This window comes from Callospermophilus lateralis, chromosome 15 (assembly GCF_048772815.1).
Source record: "Callospermophilus lateralis isolate mCalLat2 chromosome 15, mCalLat2.hap1, whole genome shotgun sequence".
NCBI classification, from domain to species: domain Eukaryota; kingdom Metazoa; phylum Chordata; class Mammalia; order Rodentia; family Sciuridae; genus Callospermophilus; species Callospermophilus lateralis.
In genome coordinates, this window is record NC_135319.1 from 34221055 (window position 1) to 34242083 (window position 21029).

At 35.6% G+C, this 21029-nt stretch overlaps 1 protein-coding gene across 5 annotated transcripts; it reads left to right on the top strand.

The window, feature by feature from the left end:
• Positions 1-276: 276 nt before the first annotated feature.
• Positions 277-12458, top strand: Cdk1 (cyclin dependent kinase 1). Of its 5 annotated transcripts, none has more exons than XM_076834633.1 (8): positions 277-343; positions 2141-2202; positions 4992-5148; positions 6188-6311; positions 8205-8375; positions 9762-9925; positions 10034-10175; positions 12263-12458. In XM_076834633.1, the coding sequence occupies exons 2-8, from the start codon at positions 2166-2168 to the stop codon at positions 12359-12361; spliced, it is 894 nt and encodes a 297-aa protein (XP_076690748.1). In that variant the 5' UTR covers positions 277-343; positions 2141-2165; the 3' UTR covers positions 12362-12458. The 5 variants fall into 5 exon arrangements, with proteins under 5 accessions (XP_076690748.1, XP_076690749.1, XP_076690750.1 ...); XM_076834634.1 differs by having other exon boundaries at positions 307-381; XM_076834635.1 differs by having other exon boundaries at positions 338-395.
• The last annotated feature ends 8571 nt before the right edge of the window (positions 12459-21029 follow it).

The following is a 21029-nucleotide window of genomic DNA, read 5'->3' on the forward strand; positions in this document are numbered from 1 at the left end:
AAATTTTAATTGTACCAGTACTGGGAGGAAAAAAATTAAAAATGAAAACAGAGAATCGTTGATTCCCTGTGACTAGAAACAATAGGACGATTCTCTACTGGAATGGAAGATTCAGTTGGCGCCCGCCCTCCTCCTTTCTCCCAGCCGCCGTTTCCTCTTTCTTTCGCGCTCTAGCCTCCCGGGAAGTCCAGCCCAAGTGTAGCTGGGCTCTGATTGGCTCCTTTGAAAGTCTACGGGTAACCTGATTGGCGGATCCAAGCCCCTTTAGCGCGGTGAGTTTGAAACTGCTCGCACTTGGCTTCAAAGCTGGCACTTAGAAGTTGAGTGTGGAGTCGCAGACCAGGTAGCTGCCGCTGCGGCCCCCGCCGGACCATAAGCCGGGTAGAGTTGCCGGGGTCAGGGTCATGCCTTTGGGCGTCGCCTGGCAGGGGACCTCCGAGGGCGAGTTGAGAAGCGGGGTGATCGCTCGGAGTTGGAGGGGGGGGGAGGGCTGCAGGGACTGTATGCGGGCCAGGCTCGTCCTCTGAGGGTGGCAGGGCCTTCACAGGGGCTCGGGCCTGGCGTTTGAGGCAGGCTCTTGGCTGCCCTGAGTTTCGGTTTGGGGCCCGGGTTAACTGTGCTCGGAAGGAGGCCGCTGACTTGCCCTAGGAGACTTTGTGGTCCGGGTTGTAGCAAAATCCGTGCATTGGTTTGACCGCAGTGAGCTGCGGGTGCCAGGCTCGGCCCTAGGCCCGTGGGCTCCCCCTTCCCGTTCCGGCGGTGGAAGGCAAGACTGACCGCACCTGGCCAGGTGACCACGCGAGTCCCTTAAACTTGGGCTGTTGGAGAAATCGATCCGTGAATTTGTGGGTCTTCTTGGGTTCCTGTGCCGGTAGCCCTTGCCCACCGGGATATTTTAAGAATGCTTAGCCAGTCTCCAAGACAGAAGGAACTGGGGTTTTCCCCTTATTATAGTTGGTCGTTCTATACTATGGAATTGGCAGAAAGGCTAAGAAATACCGAAAGACAGAAACACTTGAGTTCTCATATCCTTGACTTTTTTGTTTTTTAAAGAATCTAATACAAAAGTTTCTGGTGTGCACTTCTTGCAGGCCCATAAAGACCTGGAGGTCTCTGGATAGGGAGATGCCAACATTGAGATTTCACCTCCTGCAGCTAGTAAAGCATTAAGTAGCATGCTTTATTTTAAATTGTTAGAACCAGAAAACGGTGGGAGGGAATTGAGCTCAGCTTTGAAATTGAGTTAATTTTTAGCTCTCTGTTAAAAAGCCGAGCTCAACAATTTTATTGTAGTTAAAGTGTATCAAATCTGGTTGAAAGAAATGTTAATTGTCCATTGGCATTTCGGGAAGTTAGCATATGTGACCAGTGCCTGAAGTCAAACCCCCAGGGCAGCTGGTTTAATGCCTCTCCTAGAGCTCATTTTAAGATTTATCTCTACTTTCTGGATTGAATTTTCTTTTTGAAGATAATGTGAGCAATCTAAATTCTTAGGGATCATTTATCAAGGTGACTATATTTTGGGCTTTTGAAGTTTCCTTGGCAAACTTACCAGCTGAAGTAGTTTTGAATGTCAGGTTGTCAGCTTTATTATCTGTGGAATTGCACTTTTCATTTTCTTTTAGGGTGCTACTCTTCACAATCTTGAATGTGTTTGTGTGGCTGTTAAAAACAAAGGAGAAGATTAAAACTGTCGCTGGAACAACTGTAAACATTTACATTTTTTTGCAGTTTTTAAACAAAATCTTATTTCTAATGGTTAAAAATCTGACCAGTTTAGTTCCCTTCTCATGTCTTTAGAACATAGTTTCTTTTGAATCATCTTCAAAAAAGGATACAAATTCAAATAACATTGTTGAACTATTTGGAATAAATAAGTTGATGCCTGAATTTGAGGGTTAATTTGTTTTGAACAAGCTAAGTACTGTGTAGAATATACAAATGCAGTGTTTTTTTAGGAGCTAAGAAGGGTTGGAAAGTCTTATTGCAGGATTCTTTACTCTTGTAACTATTTTAATATTAATATAATGTCTATGGGATACTTTATATACTGGAGAAGGCACTGTAGAAAATGCTTTCATATAGGATCTCATTAAGACTTAGTGGCATATAATCAAATTAGTGTTTCTTCTCATTTTAGGATCTGTCATACCTATTGTGTAACAATGGAAGACTACACCAAAATAGAGAAAATTGGGGAAGGTGAGTGATTTTTAATAACATAAGAGATTTAAAAAGTACTTCAACAATGCTACTTCTGTAAAGTACAAACATGTAAATTTATTAAAATACAACCATTAAGGTACCTGGTAGCACTAATGTGCATTAATTTTTTTTTAACATAACAACATAATGTTTACATTTCAAGAGAATTTAATATGATTTCCTGGTGATCTCCCTCATAGTCTTTTATGCTTCTGACACCAAATACTTGCAATGTTTGTGTTTTGGAAATACTTGATAACTTATTCCATATGCTTTGGGGTTTGCAGCAGAGATTAGTATATTAGTAGTATACTAATTTTGTGATATATTATTAGCCTCTTGACAGTTATTCTAAAAATCAGTAATTTTGTATATAATCATTCATTCCCTTTACATCCTTAATATTCTTTTTAATTGCTCTGTCTTGTATAATCTTCTCATTTTGCTGCCTGACTGGATATTGTGTGCTGCATATTGTTTTTGAAAAATTAACTTGTGGAAATAATATGAAGCCTAAATGGTGTCCTCTATACAGAATTTTCCTTCGTTTCTGCCAGGAACCTTGTTTAAGTCTAGTATTCAATTTTAAGCTAGTATTGATTTTTAAGCTGCTGGGTGTGGTGGTACATGCCTGTAATCCCAGCTACTTAAGAGTCTGAGGAAGGAGGATCAAAAGTTTGAGACCAATTTGGGGCAATTTAGCAAGAACCTGTTTCAAAAATGAAAGGCTAAGGTTGTAGCTGGTTAGTGGAGCACTTTCCTAACATACATGAAGTCAGATTCAGTACTTAGGAGAGCTTCCCCCACCCTCCTGTCCCCGTCCCCTAGCCTGATTTTTAGAAAGCTTTAATTTGGAACAATTCCAAACTTATAAGTTGAAAGATTTATATGACAAATCTGTAACATCTTCACAGATGTGTTTTATCATACTTTATTATCTGTTTATTATCTTTGCATTTTTGTCTTTCTTTTTGATGCATTTGCATTAAGCTGTAGAGATGTGCTTACCTTTATACACTTTTGCGGTATTTTCCAAAGACCATCCGTTAAGATCTAAGGCAGTTAACGTCTTAGTCGCTGTAATCTAGAACATGTCTGCCTGCATTTTATCCTTCTTGACATTGAGGTCTTTTTTCACTTTGGACAACCTAATTTTAAAATATATCCAAACTACTCATTGCAAATACTACAAAGTTGTTATCCAGTTTCTTCTGAATTTTGTCATTCAGCTCTTTGAACTCTTTCCTGTCTTAAGATAATGTCATAGAGAATAAATAGATTTATGATGGTAGACACCTAGCTAGAATTTAATAATGACCTCTAAATATTTGTCCAATGGAGGTTTACTGTTTACAATTCAAGGCTTCCATAACTTGATCATGTTCTACTTTATTTTTCCTTGATTTTCTGGGACAAGTCTTCTGTTAGTCTTAAACCGATCTCCTAGGCTTTTTTGAAATGTTGCTACTTTTAGAGAAATGTTCATAGGAAAATGAATTTTAATCACTTTAAAAAATTTTTTTTTTCCAGGTGTGGTAGGTCATACCTATAATGCCACTGACTTGGGAGGCTGAGGGAGGAGAATCACAAGTTCTTTGTATCTGAACAAAAAAATAAACTTGGGTTGTAGCTCAGTGGTAAAGTGTTCCTAGGTTCATTCCCTAGTATCAAAAAAGGAAAAAACTGGGTGATTGACTTCAGGACCTTATTGCACACTAGGCAAAGCTCTCTACTACTGAGCTATATCCCAACTTTTATAAAATCTTATTTTGAGGCAGGGTCTCCTAAATTGCCCTGGTTGGCCTGGAACTTGTATCCTCTTGTCTCAGCATACTAAGTAGCTAGGATTACAGTATTACTTCTAATCATTTTTAAGTTACAACGATGTCATGGAAAGCAAAAACTCTTCAACAAAATTTATACATATCAAGGGGTTCAACACTGCCCTGAAACTCCAGCCTGTTTTTTTAAAGCACTTATCTAGGGAATTAACTGCAGCATGTGTATGAACTTTAGCTAGCTAGCCTTTATTCCCATTTCTATTCCCTGTGTCCACCTTCCCTCCCACTCTACTATTCTTTTTATTGACATTGTTGTTCATTATCTGAAGCCCACATGATGAGAATTAGTGTTTTTTGTTAACTTCCAAATGGTATGAGATTTTCCTAGTGCATAGTAGATGGTATGAGCTTTATTAGGTCTAATAAAGACTTAGTAAAAACAAATGGTCTTTTTGTCTCTTTTCTGGATGAGGACCGTTGCCTCCTCCCCACCCCTTTTTTTATTGGTACATTATATTATTGTATGTAGGTATGAATATGTAACAACAAATCCCATCATTGTCTACAACTCCTGTTAATACTATTTCCTGAGCCCCAATTTTTAAAACTGTTTTATGCCTAATTTTTTTTTCAGTCATGTAGGATATGTGGCAGGAGGTAAATTTCAGTTTGTGAACAATCCATTTCTTCTGTTGCATGTGTTGCAACATTAATGGTAGTTTAAATTTATGGAAAACTTGTGATGTCTACTTGAATTTTATTTCTAAACCATAAACGTGATAGGTTGTAATTACCCTCACTTTCCTTTAGAAAACAATGAGGGTAAAACTACCTCCCATCTGGCCACAAAGACATTTCTATCTGGTGACGACTTAAGGAATTGAGTTATTTAAAAAATGTTTTAGGCTGGGGACATATCTTAGTGGCAGAGCACTTGCCTATCATGTGCAAGAACTTTTAGTTTGTGGGGTGTTGCATAGCAGATATTTACTTTGTCTATTTCAGGTACTTATGGAGTTGTATATAAGGGTAGACACAAAACTACAGGTCAAGTGGTAGCCATGAAGAAAATCAGACTAGAAAGTGAAGAGGAAGGGGTTCCTAGTACTGCGATTCGGGAAATTTCTCTATTAAAAGAACTTCGTCATCCAAATATAGTCAGGTATGGTATAATATCTGAATTTAAACTATTTTACCCATACTATTTCAAATGTGAATTTCAGTGTGGAACCTTTTAAATTTGCTTAGACTCTGGTCTGACTTTGCTCAGTGGAATAAAGTCCTACTCTTTTTGTTGATTGTGCATGCTGGGCATGGGTTAAAAAAAACAAAAAAAACAGAAATGAGCAGGGGCCTGGCTCACCTGTAATCCCAGCTGCTTGGGAGGCTGAGATAGGAGGATCAAGAATTCAAAGCCAGCCTCAGCAACAGGGAGGTGCTAAGCAACTCAGTGAGATCCTGTCTCTAAATAAAGTAAAAATAGGGCTGGGGATGTGGCTCAGTGGTTGAGTGCCCCTGAGTTCAATCCCCAGTCCACCCCCCCACCCCCCCCAAAAAAAAAAAAAACAGAAATAGGCTTAAGAGCTTTGTGATGAGAATTAGTATTAGGGGCTGGAAAAGCCATGATAAAGCTGGCCATAGGAGAAAAGGAGCCCTTTTCATGGAGCTTTGTCAGTGCTCCCACTCTGGGGGCTCTGGTCTCTCATTATCCTCTGTCCTAAAACCAGGTACCTAGGTCAGATGAAACAGGAGGGGGGAAAAGATTATATAAGCTCTGTCCGACTATGATTGGAAAAAGTGTTAGGGTGTTTTCAGGAGTGGTCCTCCTATGGTTCAGCTTAGAACCTAATTGTATTTTGCTTGGGCTGGAGATAGGGAGCAGCTATTAAGGTTAGGTTTTCCTTAAGTTTATTTCTACTTACTTAAATGGAAAGACAAGCTCTGAGCAATGAGCAGCCATCCTAGATAATACATGTTCTTTTGGAATATAGGTTATTTATAAATTAGTATCTCCTGTGTAAGTTGACTTAATTTTAAATTGCCCTTTCTCAAATTCTAGCTTTGCACTGAGGTTCTTTACAGAAAATAGGGGAGTTGCCATCTCCTCTCAGCCCACTTTTTATAATAATCACTATGAAATTTACTCAACTATTTTTGTGAAACAGGTTTGCACTTTTTTTTTTTCATGTTTTTATTCTCAGCCTTCAAGATGTGCTCATGCAAGATTCCAGGTTATATCTCATCTTTGAATTCCTTTCCATGGATCTCAAGAAATACCTGGATTCTATCCCACCTGGTCAGTTCATGGATTCTTCACTTGTTAAGGTAAGAAGCTGGGCTGGGGATGTGGCTCAAGTGGTAGCGCGCTCGCCTGGCATGCGTGCGGCCCAGGTTCGATCCTCAGCACCACATACAAACAAAGATGTTGTGTCCGCCAAAAACTAAAAAATAAATATTAAATTTCTCTTTCTCTTTCTCTCTCTCTCTTTAGTAAGCTTCTTACCCTTTTTTTTTAATTTATTAACTTTTATATACTGTAAAGGTAAAGAATCTATGTAGAAATCATGGGTTTTGTCAGACTATGATTGGAAAAAGTGTTAGAAAATAGAATGAGAAAGAAAAAATATTTCATATTTTATTTATTTCCTCCTATACAGATTATTAGATAGATTAACATTTGTCTGTTTAGTTGCCAGCTAATGCTTCTAGTTATTGAAAAATGGTGTCTGAGCCTAACATAAAACTGATATTCTCTGTGTTCTATTGTTGAAAACTAAGGCATTCTGATCTTTCCTTAGCTGACAGATAATATAGAAAAAAAAAAGCCTGGAGCAGTGTGGTAGTGGCAGATGATTCTATTTTATTTTGGTTTAAAACATTTGATTAATGTATTGTAGACATTTGTTATATATAAAGTAAAAGTGCCTTATACCAACTGTAGCAAACTGCTCCTTAGAGGCAGTAATTGTTAGTTTTAATTGTAATCTTACACATTTATGTCCACTCTGTATGTGTATGAACATGGAGCTCTTACACAAAAGGAATCATTTATATATACATTATTAATATACATTATTTGGGGTGTGAAAAGTTATTAGATGTGTATATCTATTTGTGTCTGTTTATATTTTTGCTATACTTATTTAAACCAATTTCATATTGATGGACAGTTGTTTTCCATTTTGGTGATTGTTACTCTTATGAGCAATATTGCAGTAAATATTCTTATATATTTATCTTTGTGTTTCACCTTATAGGATAAATTCTTAGAACTGGAACTAAGTTGAAGATGGTTTGTTTACATTTAAGATCTTGGTAGATATTGCCAATTGCCCTTTAAAAATTCGTAGCAATTTACTCTGAAACATTCATGTTTAGTTGATAATCAATTATAAATAGCTTAGAGTCATTTATAAATAGCTTATTCAGAATAATAAATGACAATCTTTCTAGTAGTTTGAGTAAGTCTGTCTCTTAGCCCCTTCCCACTTCTTTGCTTTAAATTCTGCATGGATCAAATATTTATTTTGGTTTAAGAACTAGGGTACATACACCCATCTTCCTAAATAGCTAGCCAGTTGTTCTTATTGGTTTTATGTATTTTCCAATTTCAAAATTAAGTCATTGTTTTATATGTGTACTATATATTTCTGTAATACCCATGTTGCTTCAAATGTTAATTACATTGTTCTTGGTTAATATCATATAAAACACTTCTGAACTACTAAATAGCAATTTTGTGATTGTGTTCATTCACATACATAATCATAATATCCTCTTTGCCATTTTTTTGAATCTGTGGCTATTGGTTTCAAAGAGGAAATATATATGTAAAGATGAAAGAAATGAAAAGAACAACCTTATTCAACAGAGAAACAGTGTTGATGTAAGTGCATAGAAGGAAGATCAAGAAACTCAAAAAGAACTTGTGACTTGAAGGATAAGAGGTCCCAAAATTAGTAAAATAGGACTAAATGAGTTCATATGGATATCATCTGACTATAAATGTGCCCATAGGTGAATGTCTATCAATAAGATAGACATATAAATGGACTTCCAGCACACAAATGCTTGTTAGTCTCAAAAGACCTGAAGGCTTTTTTGGTAAATCACTTCCCTATGTCATTATTTCTTACATCATTAAAACAAATTGGTTAATAATATTTAGAAAATTGTATTTTGTAAGATTACGTTTCTAACTTATATTTCCTTTTCTAGAGTTATTTGTACCAAATCCTTCAGGGGATTGTGTTTTGTCACTCTAGAAGAGTTCTTCACAGAGACTTAAAACCTCAAAATCTATTGATTGATGACAAAGGAACAATTAAACTAGCTGATTTTGGCCTTGCCAGAGCTTTTGGGATACCTATTAGGGTATATACACATGAGGTAAGTGAGTTTTCATTATTTCTTATTAATCTCATTATTCTGGTCCAGTTATAGTTTAATTCTTTATATTAAACTTTTCCCCAAGTCACTGGTTTCTGTCTCCTAATTGGATGCTTCCTGATACACAACAAGATTGATTAAAAGATTTCGTTGTTTAAGGGGTACTATTTCTGATACATAATTCATGTAGAAGCTTTTATATATGTGTGTGTATGTATAAAAATCATGGGGGTTTTTTTGTGTGTGTATGTGTAGTGCTGGAGGTTAAACCATGGCTTTTCTCATGCTAGGCAAGTGCTCTTCACTAAGCTACACCCCAGCCTCCTTGTCATGTTGCCAGTGTTGTGTTGAAGGGTTGGCATTTCATTTGGTGTTTCTGGAAGGAAAGCAAATGTTGGATTGTATGGTAAAGGACTGTTGAAAACCTGTCTTTTTGGAGTTGTATACAGTTTCACCTGAAGACTGACTGCAGAAAATAACTTTCTGAATAGATGTTTTGGCTTCTTATTATTCCTTTTTATTATTTTTTCCATAACTGCATAAATAAATTATTTGGTTCTCTTTGGCTTAAATAAATGCTGTTTGAGCTCATTAGCTTTGTTCTAAGTTAGAGTTGATATTTCTATCATTCTGATAAATATACTAAAATGATTAATTAGTTCTAGATCATGAGTAAACTAACATGGTTTATTCATGTTTCTTATTTGTATACTGTTTTACCATGCAAGCAGAATCTTCATTTTAAAGAATATCACCTCCAAATCTATAGCAATAGGGTTTTTTGTTTTGTTTTTTGATAACCTGTATCACTGGGGTTTTTTGTTGTTTGTTTTGTTTTGCTTTTTGTTACTGGGGATTGAACTCAGGGGCGTTCAACCACTGAGCCACATCACTAGCCATTTTTAAAAATATTTAGAGACAAGTCTTGCTAAATTGCTGAGGCTGGCTTTGAACTGATGATCCTCCTGCCTCAGCTTCCCAAGCTGCTGGGATTATTGGCATGTGCCACTGTGCCCAGCTATATAACTTTTTTAAAATTTTTTAAAAATAATTTTTAGTTGCAGATTGACATAATACTTTTGTTTATCTTTATGCGGTGCTGAAGATAGAACCCAGGGCCTCACACATGCTCAGTGAGCACTCTACCACTGAGCCACAACCCCAGCCCTATATAACTGTTTAATGACTTGAAAAGCAAGAAAAGATTTAGTATTTTTTATTTTTTTCCCTAAAGAGTAGAACTTGAATGAAATATTTAGCTTAATTTTAATATTCTGTGTATAGTTAATTGACAAACAGTGTTATTGCAATTTTACAACATTCTAAAGGAAATTTAGGTAGTTTAATATACCCCATTTATTCTGTATATTTTTTGCTTTGTAACAGGTAGTAACACTCTGGTATAGATCTCCTGAAGTATTGCTGGGGTCAGCTCGTTACTCCACTCCAGTTGACATTTGGAGTATAGGCACCATATTTGCAGAATTGGCAACTAAGAAACCACTTTTTCATGGAGATTCAGAAATTGATCAACTCTTCAGGATTTTCAGGTATTTTTATAACTAAGCTGTTAATTTTTTTAAGTAATAAATATATATATAACAAGATAATATTTTTGCCTTAAATGACAGTTTCCTATTTTGCTATGATTTTTTTAGAGCTTTGGGCACTCCCAACAATGAAGTGTGGCCAGAAGTGGAATCTTTACAGGATTATAAGAATACATTTCCCAAGTGGAAACCAGGAAGCCTGGCATCCCATGTCAAAAACTTGGATGAAAATGGCTTGGATTTGCTCTCGGTGAGAAAGCTCTCTGTATGCTTTCAGTGATATAGTGTAATATATAATTATACTGGCTTTAACATTGATGACTGGGTATATTCAGTAACATTTCTTTTACCTGGGAAATAGGAAGAAAACCAACATCTGTTGAGTTAGTTGTCTGTTATATTACTAGAACCATTTTAGCTATCAAGAAACACTAGAGAGTGGACTGGGGATGTGGCTCAAGCGGTAGCGCGCTCGTCTGGCATGCGTGCAGCCCGGGTTCTATCCTCAGCACCACATACAAACAAAGATGTTGTTTCCGCCGAAAATTAAAAAATAAATATTTAAAAAAAAAAAAGAAACACTAGAGAGAAGAGAATTAGTTAGCATGAAAGTTCTTTTGTTTTTAATCTGATAGGTTGTTGTTCATGATCTAAAGGAGAGACTAGAGTTAACACCTTCTCGCTGTTTTTTATTTTGCATTGCTCATACTAGGCAAGCATTCAACCACTGAACACACCCCAACCCTAATTAAAGTTGTAAAGTTTTTTAAGTTGGTGAGTTGTAGTCTTCCTTTCCAGCTTTTTTGTATCAGTATTTACTACTAAGTTCCATTTTTTTTTTTCATCCTAGACATTGGTGCTTTCCTTACTGCTTGATATTTTTAGTCATTAAAGTTGTTTATAACCTGAACTCCAGTTTTTACTTTGTGCCTGGTTTTCTTCAACAGAAAGGTTAGAAGGATTAATGTAGTTCTTAATCTTTCCCCTCTATTATATTTCTATTTCCAGTTAACAACTGTTTTCTTCTAAAACAAGACAAAAATTATTTAAAAGGCCTGCTTCCAGAAGCCTGTCTTAGAATAATATTTAAGTTTTGAATTTTTAGAATGAACCAATTTTACAAATCCCAGGTAATATGGTGCCAATAAATAAATAGTCTGGCAAGTTTAAACAAAGAAAAACATTGCTTTGTAATGAAATAGATCTTTTAGGATGATCTTTGAGCTCCGTTCGTAATATATAAATCATGCCACAAAATTTAAGCTCAGATTTCCCAGTTGTGGAGAGGAGCCCTAAATAAGATTCTATGATGTAGCCATAATTGACAACTTAAATAGATAATTCTTCATTACTGGAACTGTTCCGTTCATTGTAGTAGGTTTAACATCACCGTTCTCTACCTTCTAGATGGGAACAGAAATACGCCCATCATGACAATCAAAAAATGTCTCCAATGTTGCCAAAATTCCCCTGAGGGATAAAAATTTCCCCCAGTTGATAATAAATTAAACTAGGATTCAAATTCTAGCTTTATTGCTTCTTAGCTCTATGAACTTGGGCAAATTGCTAGACTCTTTGAGTCTCAAGGGTCCGAATTACTTTTGTTGTAAGGATTAATGGACATGCTATATCCAAAGCCCTTCATATAGTGTTAGATACATAAAAGAGTTCTAATGGTAACTAGTTATACATATATATATGTATGTATAATATATAATATCTAGTCTGCTTGTTCATTGGCTTTCTTTGAGGTTAATATTTCTTTTAAGATAGAATTTAAGATCAATACTAAACTTTTCCAGGTAATGTGTAAAATAATTTGTATACTAGATTGCCTGATCATAATTAATTTAATGATTCATATTTAACTGTTTATAACACATTATGCTATGGGGTTTTCTGTTTGTTTTCGTTTTTAAATTGGGAATTTATTGGAAGCTGCATCAAAAACCACTATAGTTAATTGCCAACATTTTAAGAATGTTATAAATTACTCAGACGGCTATTTAATTCTCGAAGTAAATATAATTAACCAGATATCTTTCCTGAATTTATGCTTGGTTTTAAAGATATCTCTGTGTCTGAACTATAATTTACAAGTTAAAAAGGTTGAGATATCTGTAATTTAAGGTAGGTTATTCTAGAGCTAGAGGGTAAAATATGGAGGAATGAGACATTTATGTAGCTTGATGTTAAAGTAATGAAAATGTGAATTTAGTAGATTTTCATTAACCTTATTTGCATACGGTTTATTGGTTTTTTTAAAAAAAAGGCTAAGGTTTTATGGAGATTTTTAAAAAATGATTTATTTTCTAATTTTTTTTCCCTCCCCTACAGAAAATGTTAGTCTATGATCCTGCCAAACGAATTTCTGGCAAAATGGCACTGAATCATCCATATTTTGATGATTTGGACAATCAGATTAAGAAGATGTAGCTTTCTGACAAAAAGTGTCCATGTTATATGGAGGATGGATAGTTGTACTGTTGACTCTCTTTTTGTCTTGTATATTTCTCTTCTTATTGTAAAACTTCAGCTGTACTTCATGTTCTACTTTCAAAAGTATAACTTAAAATGTAAATATTGTTCTATATGAGTTTAAATGTAATAATTCTGTACATGTGTGTAGATCTCACTGTGACAACTGTTTGTTACTATAATAAAACTATAAAAATCTATGGATTTTAAAAATTGGGGAATATTTGAGTTAGCTTAAATCATCTCAATCCTTATAGCAGCTATATTTTCCTATAGTTGGAACTACTAAAATTTAGGAAAGTGCTAAGTTCAAATTCCATAATGCTTTGCAGTATTTTTATCCTGAATGTTTACTATTTTTTTTTTGTGTGTGTGTGTCAGTTTTTTGCCATGTGGTAACTATACAACCTGTCTAAAGATGAATATTTCTATATTGGTATTTCATTTTGTGACTTCAATGTTTAAGCATTCTGAATGAAAACACTATACAGATCTAAGAAATGAGGCTAAATTTATAGGGGTTTTCAGTAACTTATAAAACTAACATTAGAACATGCCAAAGTTTGCTAACTTTTACAGTCAGAGATCAAGGGCTGTCCACAGCAGGGAAGAACAGTCTTGAAAATTTATGAACTATCCTATTTTTAGGTATGTTATGAAAGCAATTTTTCTAAGTGAATTCTTATGCCTTGGTCAGAGCTAATAACTGTGTATGAAGGGGAATCTCTTATCTTGCCTTTCAAGTCTGACTTAAAACTTACCAATTTCAATAGTGATCTTTATTAGCCTTCTAAACAGGTTCTAATGTGTGAGTATTCAGTTGAAACCAATGACTCTGGTAATTAAATTGTTTCATAATGCTGCTTATTATCATTCTTATCCTATAAGTAGCCTAATTTTAATTATTTGCTATAGTCAAGGAAATGTCTATAAAAAGGTTTCTTACTCTTAGTGTACATTTATTTTCTCAACCACATTTCCTATCTTCTCCTTGTTATATGGCTAGAATCTGCATTCTTATGTTTTTGGTCCTTGCACCTAACCCAGTTCATTAAATATTTGATGAGTATCTATGTTTCTTTAGAAATTTCATGTTCTAGGAGAAAGTGTTGATCACTTTTGGCATTGAGACCTATGAGATTTGCAGTTTGGTTACTTTGTTCTAGGGGTTCAGTGGAAGCCAGTGTGCTGTAAAAGAACAGAAGCCTGCAGGTGGAAGTCATTTGGGGTCTAATTACAGAGAGTTGTTAATAATTTTTATGGTAGGAATTTGGTAAATGAAAACTCACACAAAAGGCATGATGGTACAATGGCATGTCTATAGTCTTGTTCTTTACCTCTGAAGTACTTAAGATATGAGCTAGATCAGTTTTCCAATTATGATCACAACCCTTTGGTGATTCAGAACCAGCATTAACCACAAACCTCCCTCCCACCTCAATGTAGAATAGAAACTATCAGTGTTTTTTCTGTGTACTTTTGTTTCAGTATATATAGACATGATAAACATGTTTGAGGCCTTATGGATGTGGTAGAAGCAGCTTGGAATTGAAAAGTCAACAGTCCATCAATTCAGAACTGCCTTCTGGGCCAGGAAAATGAAATAGATGGTAAAACATTCATTGCCATAATGATTGACCTACTTTTGATCCTGCTCCAAATTCTCATATAGTTCTATGTAAACTATGTAAATTTCACTGATTTGGTGAAAAGCAACTACATTAGATCTATATCTCATGCATGTTCTTAAATTAGAATGTATTATGGAGTTTCCAATTAATTTAAAAATGGAGTTAAGCCAGTTGTTAAATATGTTGTGTGTCAAAACACCTGGGAGCTAACATTAGTACCACCCTAAACATTTTTTATTTTGAAAACTGGGAAATGCATTCCAAGAATTTGTTTTTTAAAAGTTCCCCAAGTTGATTTTGATGAAGCCAATTATCAGTTGGTGGTGAATTTGGCAACTTTGGGCCTAGTTATATCCAGTTATATTCATCTTAAAAATTCATGGCGTCATGCAATCTTGAACTTTCTGTATTTAGTCTACTCTTTAAAAGAAAGAGATGGCTATATATATCTCATGTATAGTCACCAATGTGTAAGACCTTCAGATTCTTGAGCATAGTACAATGATAACTGTTTTCAAGAGAAAAATCGGTATGTGCTACCCTTAATTCTGTGGTGATTTTTTTTAAAATACATACTACAGTAATGATGCATAGAAGTTAATTCATAGTGTACAATAAAAACTAATTTATGTGGGCATTACATATAAAACATTTTGAGAAAATAAAGCTGAGTTAATAAAATGGCCCAATTAAGTCTTAGATTAATTAGTTAAATATTTTTTTTAAAGTGCTTGAAGAGAACTTAAAAGCTCTGTTGGAACAAACAAAAGAGTTGCTTTAGCAAGCTTTAGTTTATAATAAGTTGCTTTAAGTCCCATTCATGTTTAACTAGTTGCCACATTAAACATAATCCTGTGTTCTGAACAGAAACTAATGCCTTAAGGATGAAAGGGTAAAGATCACTAAATTAAGATACAGTTTTAGACCTATCCAATTTTCTTACCCAACTTAGATAGCATTTCCCCTATTTGGGAAACTCCAACATTATAAATAATACTAAGGGGTTTTTAATTGCTCTCTACTCCTTGTTCATAAGGATGACATGGACTGGATCAGTCAATGTGATGATCCGGCAGTAGTAATTGGTTCAAAGGGCAAATGATTTCACAGGATCTATCTAGACCTTCTTTGATACAGAACCCTTCAAGGAATGAAATTTTCTTTTTGCCGACATTGTCAAACTGATGACAAAAACTAGAGCGCCTGAGACACTACCTCTGCTGTGGAGCCAACTTAAGTGAGATTCTTGGGGTATTACATTCTAAGGTCCTGGTTCTAGCCCTGCTACCCTAAAATTTGAACCACCCAGTAACCAAATAAATGAGTTATTTGGCTTGCCACAGTTTGAATTTCTGTCATTTAAACCCCTAGAGAATCCCAAACAATAGACTTGTCAATACCAGGACAATTAGATAAATAATTTTGTAAAACAAAGTATTTTGTAATACTGGGGACTGAATCCAGGACTTTACATGCTAGGCAGACACTCTGCTACTGAGCTACATCCCCCGCTCCCCCGTGTTTTCCCTTAAGACAGGTTCTCAGTAAGTTGCTCAGGCTGACCTCAACCTCCCAAAGTAAAAACCCTCAGTTTTAAACATCTTGTAGTTATAATCCTTTCATAATTACATATTCTCATTTTCTTTCTTTAAAAAAAAATTTAATTGCTTGTAGTCTGTAGTCATTTTTACTACAGGTTTTCATATTGTTTGGTTATAGTGATAGACATAAATGTATTACGTGTCTGTTGACCATTCAAAGGGCCTAAAAACTTTGGAGGAATAGTCGTTTATATGTGGTGTCCACTTTTTTTTGGGGGGGGGTCAGTCAGGAGTAGAAATTTATAAAACATTTTTTCTACAGGTAGTTTTCTAAAACTTTTAGAAATTATTTCAAAATCATGGCTATCCTTCTCTGTTAGGCAAAATGTATGTGAATTTATTTGCTAATGAATATGAGTAGTCCTTTATATTTGTAAAGAGCTTTATAGAAATTAAGTTGCATATGCTATTTCAATGTTTCCTATACTAAAAAATACTGAAACTATAAAACTACAAGGATTATAGTGTAACATTTTTTATAATACAGAGAAAAGATACATTTCCCAACTAAACATAGCCATTTGTCTCAATGGTTCTGGTATGACAAATGTATTTATGTGCAAGAAAATGTGAATGTATTCTTCATGTAGTGTGTTCACTGCTTCTAGGATCCAAATGGGAAGCTGAACATTTGCTTCATCTTAAATCTTCCTAGAATCTAAACAATTTTAGAAATGCTCTTTGGCTTCTTGTTTAAAATACTTTTCATGCACAGGCACTAATGGAAAATGGCTTAGAACATAAAAAGATTACAGTTTCCCAGATGAGCACAAAATGCTGGTTTTTAACCAGTCAATATCAATCAGAAGTCCCATTAATTGGGTGACAAATGCAATGTTTTGGGAGTTCTTAATTATCCATGCTAATAAGGGGTCATAGTGTGCAGAGGAGATCTGCCTGTGGAGCTGAAGAAATCTTGGACAGGCACTAAATGGGCTGGCTCCCAGGAGGAGGCCCTTAAGAGTCTGGGTTGTTGTTTGTTTTAGGGTCATGTTAAGGAGAACGGCTGCCAGCTTCCCATTACTTTTTAAACATTTTTTATGTGGTACTGAGGGTCAAACCCAGTGCCTCCCCTGAGCCACAACCCCTGCCCAAGTCTGGGATTTTCAAGGATGCTGGGTCCCTTGGTTCTTATTCTATTCTCTCATATCCCCTTAGGCAGTTTATTATCTATTTGCTTAGCCCTCAGCAAATTTTCTTTTTAGGGTCATGATGACCTAGTCACAAGGGGTGGGTATGACATAACTCTGGTAATGACCTGGTCACAAGGGGCAAATGTGACATCTCAAAACAATAGTTTGCTTAAGGGGTTATAATTAACTGGCTGAAAAAGGTTTGGCATACCATTTCCAATTTCCAGATGTTTATCTGTTTTGATAAGTTTCCCTGTGATTCCCAATCCTGAAACCTCTGGACTCTCTTTACTGCCTTCATTGTCCTTCCCCTTCCACTGTTTATTGCTGACTAGCTACCTAACAATAGTAGCTTGGATAATCCCAAAAAGCAAATACCCTTCCCAAGACCCCCACCTCCATGCCACTTATCTGAATTTTGGCATGCACTATACAACCACCCACTTTGGGCAATAAATCTCATTTCCTAGTTAGTGAAGTCATAAAATTTTAGAATTCCATCTTTATCTTCCCAATGAGGCTGCAGATTAAGCAATACTAAGAAATAGAACACTTTTTTTTTGGGGGGGGGGTGTTTCAGGTTTAAAATAATTTCTATTTGGTTTTTCAATCTGCTCTGATTATGAAATTAAAGTCAATAATGGAGTCCAGAAATGTATTTTAAAGGTAAGATATTTAGGCAGAAAAGAACCAGTGAAGAGAAAATAGAAATCAGATCTGAGAAAGTTTCCTTAAATGGGTTCTCAGTTCCTAGAAGAAGGAAGTGAAAAGGCCACCAGTGCACTGTGGACCAAGCACACTAATGATAGGTACTGGGTATATTCCCTACAAGAGCAACATTTTTCATCCTGTGCTGTCTTTCAAAGGGTAGTTGAGGATTTTACTGTGATGCCGTGCATATATTTAAAAAACTACATTCTAAACAACAAACTATACAAGAGTTTAATTATGAGAATGTATCATATAACAAGAAATATACAGCAATAGTTAATATTACATATTCCTAAGGTCTCTGGCTTAGAAGTATCTCTCATACACACACACACACACACACACACACACACACACACACACACACACACATATATATATGATATATGTTACTATATACATATTAAAAAAATGACAAGAGGGAGAAGGTGGTGGCAAAGAGCTTAACATTTTTCAAGAGCAATATCTCTTGTTACCATATTTGGAATACTTCCAAGTAAGGCCCCAAAGCAAGGAATAAACAATAATAATTCAATGTGCCTAATGGCATAAAATAAAAGGATTATTCACAAACAGAAAACTGGACTTAAGCAGATGTTTATTTAAATATAAACAGCAACTCCTACTTTTCCTGTTATCTCCAATTATATGATGCAACATTTTTACCAGAAGTGCTTTTTAAAACAGCCTTCCAGGGAATGAATAAACAATACTATATTTGGCTAACAGCTGCTTTTGGAAAATGAGATGTCAGCAAAGCTGAATGTTGTTTAAAGAAAACTAATTATCCAGCTACCTTTGACTTGGATCAGAGTAAATAGGAAGGCACTTCTGGATTTGCACCGAAATGTTTTGTTTAGGATTTAAATATTAGGTATTAGTTGGATATTTCACTTCTATCATCTGCCAGTCAAGCAAATGGATTTAAAGGATTCCTTGTGTTTGACTGTGTTGCCAATCCATACCCCTTAATGTTTTCTTAAGCTGCACAAAGCTATTGCTTATTTACCACCCTATCTTTATGTTTACTGTAAGGCAATGTATTTAAGGATACATTGACATCTAGATGACATAATGACAATATAGTATGGTTGCATTTATAATCATTTAATTATGAAAACATCAAATAACAGTTTATGAGTAATGTCTTATGCATATAATTTGAAATAACAAATACTTGAATTTTTGAAAATTCATTTCAAGGTTGGCAAACCGACTGAACTGTATACTGGTTTAAGCTATTGCCACGTGACAGTTAGGCCAGTAAAAGAAATATCTCCAGTCCTTTATCCAGGTTGTTTGTGCATCTGGATGTCGTTTCCCTGAATCAACTCCTGCAGTTCCTGTGGTGATGATTCTGATTATTTTAACATGTGCTGTTATTATGAATTGAAATATTTTTATATTCTGAAGCAATCTCATCTGAATACTCATTAAGTGGGGATGACAATGTTAGTATTGAAGAGTGTGCCTGAAAATTAGGAATTTTTGAATGAACTTGAGATGTGCTTTTAGTGTCACAAAGTAGGCCCAAATGACTCTCATGGTACATTTTAGAGCAAGTATGCTATAAAATGTTAGTAATAATCCTGAGTAAATAAAGAGCATCATTAAAGCACAAATGTGATACAGTGGCTATAGTCTTTGAAGAAGCATCTCCCTACTTTATACTTGTTCCTGTGGAAGAATTCATATTAATTTGTGTGAGTTCTTCAAGAACTTATACTCTACATAAAATCTGGTACATGATTTTCATGAAAACAGTGTTATTGGAAAAAAAAATTCTGGAACAGATTTAATAGTTCTATAGATGCTTGTTTATCCAATGAGTATTTATTGAGCACCTGCTATGAGCCAGATATTGTGCCAGTGTGAAAGGATACAGTATGAAACTACATAAAATAATAGTTCTTACTTTGGTGGACTTTACATCTTCTCATAGGGAAGACAGATTATAAGCAATGAATAAATGCAATAGTATTTTGAAAGATTTTAAATTTTATTCTGCTTCTGTTTTGACTGAGGCAAAATTCTTTATGTGATACATAAATGACCCCAAGGGTTTGTCCCATGACTCTTAAGCCCAGAATAAGCTACAGAATTTGTGGTGCTCAGTGCAAAAAGGAAAAAATGGGGACTTTTGTTTAAAAAAGAAGTTTGAGCTAGCCCAGTCAAGCATTAAACTAAGCATAGGGTCCTTCTAAATGCAGAGTCCCTATGTGATTGCACAGATCACACACTCATGAAGCTGGCCCTGCTTAGATCCTTCAGCTGAAGAAAATGAAAAAGGCTTTGAGTTGGGAAGGGAGATTTGCAGGATGATGATCTTTGGAGGGCTGTTGTTATGCTCTGAGAATGCTGACATTTAACAGGTTGTGTTCAAAGTGACCCCTTCAGGAACTTGTTTCCAAGCACGTTTCCATCTTTATATAGACCAAGACCTACTGGTGGCCTGAGAAAACTAAAGCAGAAAAGCCTGGAGCATAACTTCTACCCACAATCTACAAGATAGTCAGGAGAATGCTGGTGCTGAGGCACCCACCTATGTGTCTAGAGGCAGTGGGGCAAGGGCTGATTATGTGCCTGACTGGATTGAGGCCATGAGGAATAGAGCAGGAGTGGGAAAGTCTTGGGCCAGGCTGCCCCTGGCAAATGCATTAAACCCTTTATCCGAAACCATGATAATGCAGTCTCTTCTTATCATTTAAAGTAACTAGGCCCATAGCATCTTCCAAGCACTTCTGTAAAATTAAAATGTATTATATTTTAGATATATTATAAATAAGTATGCACCCTCATCCTGCTTCATTATCATTACATTTGAAATCCCCAATGTATCTCTCCTTGATCCCATCCCTGTTCACTGAAAATTTACTTTTATAATTTTTCAATTTTTTTGTGTTTTTTTAGTCTTTCACATATCATCATATTTGCTTTAAAAGCATCATAATGCTTTAAAAGCTTTATATAAATAATATTATACTCTATATTTTGAAACTAATTTTTTTGGCTCTGCTTTCTGAGATTGTTCTATTTGATAAATGTAGCTGAAGTTCATTTCCTTTCACTGGTGTAGGGTCTTTTACTCATTGATCTATTGATGGATACTTGCTTCTCGTGTTTTGCCTTTTTGAACAGTATATATGTTTCCATTTTTATATATGCAAGACTTTTTACTTTTCTGTTTGGTAGACCCATTTCTTGCTCTTCCCTGTTCTGCTTTGTTCTCAGGGACCTGACCCAGACAGGCTGTTTCTCAGGCTTGTCACCTGGTTTTCTTCTGGGTTTAGGGGCATTAGGGGGCACTAGGCAGGGGGACAGTGGGAAAGAGAAGGGAGAAACCAGAAAGCTTTTCTGCCTCTCCTCAAGCTGATAGTGTTTCTTCTGCACCTCCAGCACCCTTTGGGTAGGCCACCCTGATTCTAGCTTCCTCCAAGAGATTCCGATGAGCTCCTGGCCTTCTCTGGCACCACCCTTTTGTCTCTAGATGGGAGTGGCAGTAGTTTCTTGAAGATGCTAATCCTTGGATTAAATGTGTTCCTGGGTTAAA